Here is a 10,329-nt window from a genome sequence, read left to right on the forward strand (position 1 = left end):
ATGGTGACTTCCAGATTCTTCCCAGCACCTGCCCTCCCGTCAGCCCCAGGCTTCAGCTGAGCTCTTGGTGCCAGAATGAATGAGAGAAGGTGGGGCTCATTGTTAGCTGCTGTTGCTGCAGTAAGGATAGGTGACATTTAATTTTCACAAAAGTCTGGGACAATCACAGGATAAGAGAAACAGACCAAAGGAAGGAAACTGTGTTTTCTCATTCGGAGAGACGGCAGAGCTAGGCCCAGCCCGAAGGGCGGCGGCGCCCATTCCCAGAGGAAGCCACCTGCTTAGAGGGTCCTCACCCTCCTTCCCACGCTTTCTTCTTCAAGGAGAGCCGTGTTTCCCCCTCAGCCTCCCCATCAGCAAGGTGTAAGCTCTGGACTCTGAACTCAGAAAAGAGAATGAGACACCGACGCTGCCCCATAGGAGTTTACAGAGCGACACAGGGTAAGTGCTGCAGCCCGAGCGTGAAACACTTGGGGTATAATGTTTCCAGGCTAATGGAGGTGCCCTCAGCAGGGGCAGCAGGAGGTGCACGTGCACACAGAGGGGGTGTGTGAGACACCAACACACCACAAAACGTTTATTTTAAAATAATAAATAAAGGAAATACAGGCGAGGAAACATTCACGAAATCAAGTCACTAAAGTGCTCTCAAACATAAATTTTAAAAAACCAAGAAGCCTGGTCTGAACTTAAAACACTGTTTATAGATATTCAACAGTTGTTCGGATATGGTCCTGTGCTGTTTCAGAAGGGAAGGGAGAGAGGACTTTCTTGGTTGGAATGACAGACCCGATCAAATGACACTCAGGAGGACATAGAATCATTGCCTAACAAGAAAATGAAAAAGTCCAAAGCCAAGTTCAAGGTAAAAATGTTATGTTTCATTCATATGAGGTCTGCATGAAGTCTTCAGTATCTATGAAGATATATGATTCTCTGTAGGTTAAATAATTTTGTATTTTTGGATTCAGAGTAAGGACAGCAGACTTAACCTGGGAGTCTACACAGTACATTGAACCAAATCTTGGGATGTCTGGCAGTGAAAATGGGTTTTGGACTTAATATCCTCCCTCCTCAAGTTCTACAGAAGAGAATAAAAGTTTTACACCAAATTAACTGATTCATGTGCCTTTAAGGAATGATTTCCATTCTAGAATGAAATGGAATTTTCCGTAAGTCACCATTTGTCTTCTTAAAGCAAGTGGCATTGCATTTCATCCTGACACCGGAAGAAGAAAATCCAACTGAGAGTATTTGTCTTCGACAACTTTTGTCTTTTGAAAAAAGCTGGTGAGGAATGTGCACATTTCCAGCCTTTGGTGGGGGAGAGGGGACCTGCAGCCTCATAAGGCCCCCTCCTTCCCTGGCTGGAGCCCCTCTAGCCCCTCAGAGTCTGAACATCCTTGGGCACCAGACCCCTGCTGCGCTCTCTTGGTCTCCTGACGTGTGGTGCTGGAGAGATCAATGGCCACGTCTTCCAAGCCGCTCTCAGGGCTGCCTTCCTCCAAGCCCCTCTGGGGTCCTGCCTGATGTGGGCTAGAACCTTCCTTGAGATGGTCAGAGCCCCAGAGTCCTGCCAGCTTTTCTTCTCTTTCTGCTCTCCTTATCATCCCTGTGGATTTTTTATGCATCCCTTGCAAAAAAGGAAAATAAATAAAAACATATCTCTAAATACAGCAATTAAGTCAATTTCTTCCATGTCACTGTTCTCTACATCCCATTAGAATTTCCCTTATTGGTACCTGTCTTGGGGCCTGCAGGAGAGTCTCGTAGGTAACTCTCAACATCAGGGGTTGTAGACTGGTGTCTGCCAGCTGGACACAGCCAGCAAAGTGCCTTGTTTGGATGACATGGTGATTTTTAAATTTTTATTTTAAAACTTGTTGGCAACATTTTAAAATCAGGAGATTTACATCAAAAGTCAAACTTCCAGCTTCTCTCAAAAAGTCAGACGTCTGGCAGCACGAGGCCCAGTTTCTTGTTCGGCCACAGACCTGCAGACTCAGTAAGCTCCACCCCACCTGCTCGTGTAAACTCAGAGGGGTGGGCCCGGTTACCTGCCCAAAGTTCCCTCCAGGCTCTCCAACCCTTGAGGGCAAAGGTGATTGGTTTCTTCAGTCCCGGCATAGTGTCAGGTGGGTAGGGGTTCAAAAAGTGTTTGCTGAACAAAACCCCTCCTCCTCCCCAGCCTAAAATGCCCCCTCGGCCCCCTAATCCTAATCTCACACCCTGCCCAGCGTGCTGTCTGTCACTCATTCCTCCAAGCCCGAGTGTCTCTGGTAACAGCCAACAGACCAGGAAGGGTGCCAGCTCCTCAGAATGACCAGCCTCAAAGCTTGGACCTCACCAGTGAAGACTGTCCCAGCACCAAGAACTAGGGGACAGAACAGCTACACGGCAGATTATTAATGGCCGAGCCAGGACCAGGAACTGGACCTCCTGAGTCCAGGGTGCAAGGGGTTAACAGTCTGCAGGTTCACTGCCTGTGCCTTCCCGCTTCCTATTACCATGAGCTCTGAACTGTATGGTTTCCAAAACCTCTAACAGCTCTCAACATTTGGGAAACATATTTCATATAATGAAAGTGTGTCATTCCACTCATAAAACCAGGGCCTGATTGGATCTGTCTACACACTGCCTACGTAGTTCCAATGAAAAATAAGGCAACTGATCAGAGTCCAAGCCTTGTAATTCATTAAAAATCGGATGTGATATTCTGGGCCTGAATCTGAGTAAATTTACATTGCTTGGCTTGGCAACGGCCACCGGGCATGGGGACCCCCAACATCTCTGGCAGGACGCGGCCACAGGACCCTCTTCCTTACCCAGGAGCCAGGGCACACAGGACCCCAGCAGGCCGCCCTCCGCGGAGCCGAGGACTGAGTCGGGCAGCGGGATGCAGTGTCGCACCATCGCCCCGTAGAGTCCGTACTCAGCCATCACGCTGCTGCCGTCCCAGCGCTTCTCCCGCTTCCGCCACTTGGCCCGCCGGTTTTGAAACCAGACCTGGATTGAGGCGGGAGGGGAAGCAGAAGGGCTTACGGGAGGAGACCGCAGCGCAGAGGGGCACAGGTGCACCGTCTTGGGGGCACCTGGGACCCAGGCCTTTCTCGTGGCTCGCAGGACTGGTCGTGCTGGGTGATCGGGACCAGTTTCCACCGAGGTCTCCACGGGGTCAGGGATGACAAAACAAAATCAGAGTATCCCACAGTGTGTAAAGAAGCTGATTTTTACACTGATGGGAGCAGTTCACCAGGGCAATGGTCTCTTCTAACCTCGGTTGTTGGATTGCTTTATCTTAATAATAGTGTCGACTATTGTTAAGCTGTTTAAAAAGAGTGAGTGGCATATCTTCTGACCTGGCGAGGATGTGCTGTCAGCAGAGAGGCTGAGGCACACACAGGACGGCTTTCTAGAAAGACAAAGACCAATCCTGTGTGCCCGTGAGTGCATGTTCCAGGGCCAGATGTGCATATGGCATGGGGGCAGTTTACAGAAAAGCCTCGTCAGGCAATTTACACTGGTTTCTTTGAGGGTTTGCAATGGAGTGATAGTCATTTTTTCATTAATATCTTGACATAGTTTCTAGATGCAGCACACACTGTGTAATTTTTAAGAATGATTTAATAAAAGGAAAAAAGGCTTGACGGTTACAGGGGTCATCCTCTCTAAATGAACACAAAGGAAAGCTCTAGCATCTAAGTAACCTGCGGTTTGGGTGTGGAGGGGGAAGCGCTGGGCTGTTTAGAGGTGGCTATGGGCTGACTCATTGCATGTAAGGGCAGCATGTTCTCTGTGGTGTCTCTGGGTGGTGGGACCTGCACCTGTATTCGGTCTTCGGGGAGTTCGGTCTTCACGGCCAGCATTTCCCGGGCGTACACATCAGGGTAGTGGGCCTCGCTGAAGGCCTTCTCCAGCTCTTCCAGCTGGTGGGCTGTGAAGACGGTCCTGGAGGGAGGGCCGAACACACACGTGGGCACATGTCCACAGGAGGCTGCAAGGCTTCCAGCCTCAGAGGACCCCATGCCTGGCCCCTCTTTGTCTACTTCATGAAAACTGGACGCCCCACCTCTGAATGATTAGCCTCTGGAAAGTCCACAATTTAGTTCAGACCAAACAAAGTTCTTTAGGTCTTTTTTTCTCCTCAGTGAATTCCATCAACTCATTCTAAGAAGACCCATTTTAAAGCCCCACAAAACTGTGTCTTTAAAATGCTACCAAGGCTGACCTGCAGCCCCCTGGGAACTGCAGAATTACATTCCCAAGTGGCTACTGAGCCCTTCCCGCTGCTGCCCTAATGCAGGGCCAGCTGGTTCTCAGGCACTGTGTCCCAAGGAAAGGGGTGAGGGCAGGTACCTATGCCTCCGCTTCTTCCTCTTGCCGGGGGCGGGGGACGCCTTCAGGTCACTCCTGTCTTCACATGGGCTGTCCTCATCTGTGAGCACAAGGAGAGAGGGAGGACTTTCAAGGTAAGCACATTTTTCACTTTGTTTTCTGGATTTTACTTTGAGGATTGACGCTGTGAACCTGCTGGGGATGCGAATATTTACAAGTTCGCATTTTTCACACCACGCTCCGGGTGCTGAGCTTAGCACTGCTCGTGCATTGCCACCGTTCTTCTCCATAAATTAAAACAACTCCAAGACAGCTGCTATTATTATTCTCTTTTTACAGAGGAGGAAACCAAGTCACAGAGAGATTAAGTAACTTGCCCAAGGTCACACAGGTAGTCAACAGTGGGGTTGGGATTCAAACCCCAGACTGTGTGAAGCCAAAGCTACTTGAACACTAATTGCATTTCCTGTCCCTTCAGCTTCCAAATGCATCCCCTTCCTTCTGCCTCCATCTCACCTTCCTCATCTTAACCAATACACCAACATTTCTCAAAGGGAGGACGGAGGTTTGTGACATCAGACCCTCATCAGAGCTGGCCCCCTGCCCTGCTGTACCGATTCCAAACCTCTGGAAGTGGGATCTGGGAAATTCATTCTTGGCAAATGGGCCCAGATGATTCATAGATGGCAGGTGAAATAATTTTAAGAACCCACTCCACTATGCTTTATCTTTTGAGATCCATTATATCAAAAGATCTAGGTTGAAATGAAGGTTAGAAGACCAAACTATTGTCAGGTTCATTGTTAAAAAGCATATTTGCTTCAAAACACTAACAAGTGAATTAAGAAATGCAAAAATAGTAAAAATAATGTCAGTTTTACTCCTACATCAATTACTTCACCAGAAAAATTGGATTATAATATTATGCTATCCATGCTGTCCAATCTGGTATACCAGTAGATATATAAGGTTATTGAGACGTGAAATGTGGCCAATCTGAATTGAGACCAGCTGTAAATGTGAAATAGTCAGTGGATTTTGAAGACCTAATACCCCCCAAAGTAAAATATTAATAATTTTTATATTGAGTACATGTAAAATGACAATGTTTGGTATGTATTGGATTAAATAAGATAGAGTATTTAAATTTGTTTCAACTATTTATTTTTCCTTTTTAACGTGGCTTTGAGAAATCGTTACTTGCAGTCACATGATGTTTCTACTGGACAGTGTTGGTCTTGGTCTTGAGAAACGCCCTCACAGACTAGGATGCAGTTGCATTTTGCCTTTAGTTTTATGGTCCTCACATGGAAAGAGTCCATCCTATGAAGGTGATTCCTGCATTTTTAGTGAAACAACTAATAGTGGGGTTCATTTGATCTTATCTAGACATTCATGAAACAAAGTCCTTTTAGAGCTGGGTGGACGCTGGCCTGCCTGCTGATCCCGTCTGCTTATTTTTTTTTTTTTTTTTTTTTTTTTTGCCTTGCTGCGGGGCATGCAGGACCTTAGTTGTTCCCGGACCACCGTACCCGCTTCAGTGGAAGCGCGGAGTCTTAACCACTGGACCTCCAGGGAAGTCCCCCGCCTGCTTCCTTTAATCAGCAGTGGAGACCACTACACTCTTTCTGCCTCGGCTGCCTGGATGCTCAGCTCTGCGGTCCGCTACATAGTTTCTCTCCATCCACCCCTTCTCGTGTAATTCTCCGTTCTCTTCCCCCACACCCCAAACCTCTCTATTTCTCGGCCCTGTCTTTGTAGATTTCCATTGCTCCCTTCTGTTCCCCACAATCCACCCCGACTTGTCTGAGGAGATGGGCACAGCTACCATAAGACGGGCGAGCTCGCTTCTCATGTGCTGGAAGGAGGGGAGAAGCGCGGTACCCAGACTCGCTTTACAGCACAGGGAGGACAGTTCCAGGCCTCCGCCCCGCGCTCTCCAAGAGCCGGACAATTCGTCAATCAATTCAGCGAACCCTCCAGCTCTGGCGGGCACCGGGTTCTGTGCCACTGACAAACGAGGCAGGGCCAGGCCTCCCGCCCTCCACCGTTCCCAGAGGCCGAACCTCGCGCGGGCACGGGGGAAAGGCCCCCGGAGACCGCGGCCGGGTCGCTAAGACCCCAGGGTGGGTCCAGACCGGGTGGTGGTGGTGTCCGCGGGGCAGCGGCGACCAGACCCGGAGGAGAGGCCAGGGGCAGAGGGCGCGGCTGCGAGAATGCCTTCCCCGGCGAGGCCACGCTCTGGGGTCCCGACTTCCCTAGATCTGGGGGGCTGCGTTGGGCTTGGCGGGGCCCCGGAGTGTCACCCTGCGCGCCCGAGCCGAGGGAAGGGACAGGAGTGGCACGGACTGGCCTCCTTACCGGACGTCGAGACGCTCTCGCTGCGCTTCTGGAGGGCGGCCGGGGTCGGCGGGCGGCCGGGGACTTGCGGGGCGCTGGGCTCAGGCCCCTCGGGCGGCAGGAAGGGCACGTCTGCGAGGAGGAGGCAGGGCGCCCGGGCGGCCGCAGGGGGCTGCGCGCCGAAGCCGCAGAGGAGGCCAAGCCCCAGAGGGAGGGCCCCGCGCGCCAAGCAGGAGCCCCAGAGCCGTGGACCCGCGCACGGCGCGGCCGCGGGGCCTTCGCAGCCGGATCCCGGCCCGGGGCCAGCAGGTGCGGGCAGCTCAGCCTCCAGGCCCAGCAGGTCGGTGATGGCAAAGCCCCGGGGGCGCGAGCCGGTGGGCGGGCCTCCGGGCACCAGTGCCCTACTCCTGGCACGCCCGTCGGAAAGCGCGTCTCGACCGGTCATGGCTTCTTAGGCGGCGAGGCTGGACCCTCTCTCGGTCACCTTTGCGGAGGGGGCGCAGCTCTGAGGACGATTTATACAGTCGGGCGCCAGGAGGGCTCCAATCAGCGGGGCGCGGATGCGTCACGCCTTGGACCCCGCGAGATGGGGACGCCACCAGTTTCCCTCCCTTCGGTCGCCGCCCTCCCAGCTGCGGTCCCCTCAATCAGCTCCCTCTCCCCTCTCCCCTCTCCTTTCCAGTTGTCCCCCTGCCCACCCCCACTCCCGTTCTCGGTGGGAGGAAAATAGGCAGCAGACAACTCTATTCCTAAAGTAGAGTCGTCCCCTCCCGCAACCTCTACTCTGAAAGCCGCAGGTTCCAGATCCCGATTCTGTTCTCTCCCCTTCCGGATACCCCGGCGGAGGCCCCGCTCGCAGCCTCCCTGAAGCCTCCCTCCCCGCATCCAGTCGCCCATTAAGACCAAGGCCCCATTCCCAGCCACACCCTCAACACTACCAATATGACCCCCTCCAGCCCTCCAACGCCACCGCTGGAGGCAAGGCCTTCCCCGAACATCCCCAAGGGGAAAGGAGTGGAAAACGTTCATTTAACCCGTGCCCACTCCAACTCCAGCCAAACCCACCCCAGCGTTCTAATGGCCGAGCCGTCGGGGTCGCAAAATGCACACACTGAAGGAGCTGAAGAAGAAGAAGGAGAGAGAGGCGGGAGCGGCCGGGCCGGGCCAGGGCGTCGGAGAAGGGCGCCAGGTTTTGCAAACTGCATTACAGGAGGTCCAGTGAAATCAGAATTTCAGATGAACTGTGATTCTTTTCAATTATAAGTGTGTACCAGTATTTTATCTGGCGACCCCTAAGTGGGGATGGTAAATTGGAAAATAGGACCTGTCTACTGGGACCCACCCCTCTTCATGGAGGCTAACAAATTATTGTCAGATTTTATGACTATTCAAAGAAAGCCTGATTTTCACGTGCAGCGCCCATATTTGTTAAAGTGGGCGCGAAACGAAACACGTGGGTAAACCTCTCCTGGCTCGCACTCCGAAATTTTGAGCCCACCCAACCTGAATCGCTCGGAGCCCTGAGCCCACCCTTCTCCAACGCGGAACCCGGGAAGCAGAATCTCTCAGTCCTGCCCCTGAGGGCGAGCGGCCGGGCGAGCGGCCAGGCGGGCGCCCAGCGAGGGGTGCGGCAGCTCTCAGAGCGCCGCGCGGACGCCCCACGGGTCTCTGCGCGCACCATCAGCACAGCTGGAGCCGGAGTCGGACCCCGAGCCGAGCGGGGACGAGCCGGAGCCCGAGCCAAACCGGAACCCGAGCCGAGGAGGAACCCGAGCTGGAGCCGAACCCGGCAAAGTGGATCTCCAGCTGGCTGCGCCTCGGGGTGGGTCCTCTGCAAACCTGAGGATTAAACGAGGGGCTTCCGATAAAGATAATTACAAGAGGCTGCGCATTAACTTCTCATTATTAAAAGAAGACCCAAATCTCCCCATCGCAAGCTGTTCCCGGGATTAGCAAAACAATAACTTTCCTTTGGGATAATTGTCCTTTGAGTCGCTCGGGGTGGGGGCGGCTTCAGACGCCAGCGTCGTTTTTGGCTCCGCCAGTAATTTCTCCCTAAATTTATCTCTGGGTTTAGGGGAAGGTGTTAGGGGTACAGGACCCAGCCAAGATGCTCTGGCTCTTGGCCCGGCAGAGCAGAAGTTTGTAAATAATAATTTGGGGCCTCAGTTAAGGAAGACAGCTAACGATGCACACATTTGCAGACGTCCGGAGCAGGCAGGCTGGACAATTGGCCTTGAGGTGGCCCCGCCCGGGACATTTGCAAGGGCCGGTCTCAGAGGCAGACGTGTGCGCCGCACCGGCAGCTTGGAGGGCCGACGGCACCCCCTCGCCTGGGCCCGGGTCTCGAAGTTTCTGTCCCCCAGCCTCTGTCAGAGGAGGCCTCGAGTAGATGGCCAGGGATCCAGAGGTACCAAAAGGCCATCCGGGAGGAGGCCAACTTCGACAGCACCACACGGTGACCGCCACTCAGTGCCAACAGCACACCGGTTTCCAACCCCTTCGGAAGGATATTATAAAACCCATTTTGCAGATGAGAGAACCTGAGGTGTATTAACCCGCTCACACCTGACACACCTGACACGGAGAGAGAAATCAGGAGAGCAAAGCGAAGCAGAGAGAGACCCCGAGAGCCCCGAGGTTGGAGCTATAAGGGGACATTGCAATTCCTGGACAGAAGAGTCATTGCCTCCTCCTCCGGCCACACCGCGGGAGGGACCAGGATGGAGGGAGAGCTGAACCCCGGGCGCCTTCCTTTCCGCGGCGTGGCGGCGGCGGGAGCCCGGCGCGGGCGGGCATTCTTACTGCCCATTCCCGGGTAAGAAGCGCCCCGCCCTGCTACGCTAATCCGCGCCACCACTCCCACCCCTAGCTCCTGAGGGGGATCGCGGGTCCACTCGCGCCCCTCGACTCTGCGGGATCGGCTCAGAAGACCCCACCCCTGGGGAGCCGGCGAGCGCTCTGCGCAGCGTCCGCCCAGTGGGGGAAGCGCGTCCAGTGCTTTAGGAGACTTGGAAATGGAGCGAGCCGGCTCCGAGCCCACCCACGTTCCGCGCGTCCCTCCGGGCGCTCGGGCGGTTGCCGAGTCTACGCAAGTGGGCGACAGCGTTGGGGAACCCCTCGGCCGCCGGCGGGGTGGAAGGTAGGCGCCTCCCAGCTCCCCTCCCAACATATACAAATCTGCGGACAGAGCCAGAGCCATCTAGCGCGCCCCGCCTGGGTCAACCCCCGGAGTCGTGTTGGAACCCTAAATCCGTTAAGGGGTCCGGATCTGCCTTCATCAACCAGGATTATCTGGGATTTAACTAATCAGTAAAGGTTTCTCCGCTCAATATTTTCCAGGGAAAGTTTCCAGCCCCTGTCCGTGGCCAGCCACGAATGTGCTCTCCGCTTCCCTCGTTCTCCCTGCCTGGACGCGTCCCGGCTCCTCGCCACGCCAGGCTGAGGCTGGCCGGGGTGTAAGTGGCTCAACGACAGCCGTCTCGGGCTTTTCGGAGCCGTCCCCGGCCAGGCTGGTAGCATAAAGCGCAGATGCGCTAGGAGTGGGATGCGCACCGCGAATAAAGAGCGTCGCGTGTGTCTGCACGTTGGAACCCTAGGGCTCTGCTCCTCTGGAGTTTCCTCCCGCCTCTGACTGCTCTTTCTCGGTTGCTT

The 10,329-nt window shown here is 54.1% G+C and overlaps 1 protein-coding gene across 1 annotated transcript; it reads right to left on the minus strand.

Annotated features, from left to right (window-relative positions):
* Positions 1-1,343: 1,343 nt before the first annotated feature.
* Positions 1,344-7,237, minus strand: VSX1 (visual system homeobox 1). Its single transcript, XM_019927612.2, has 5 exons — positions 6,697-7,237; positions 4,357-4,435; positions 3,825-3,948; positions 2,826-3,006; positions 1,344-1,633 (listed from the first exon to the last, which is right to left on the minus strand). Exons 1-5 carry the CDS (start codon positions 7,118-7,120, stop codon positions 1,344-1,346), a joined length of 1,098 nt encoding a protein of 365 aa, XP_019783171.1. The 5' UTR covers positions 7,121-7,237.
* Between the last annotated feature and the right edge of the window lie 3,092 nt (positions 7,238-10,329).

This window comes from Tursiops truncatus, chromosome 15, assembly GCF_011762595.2.
Source record: "Tursiops truncatus isolate mTurTru1 chromosome 15, mTurTru1.mat.Y, whole genome shotgun sequence".
Taxonomy (NCBI): Eukaryota; Metazoa; Chordata; class Mammalia; order Artiodactyla; family Delphinidae; genus Tursiops; species Tursiops truncatus.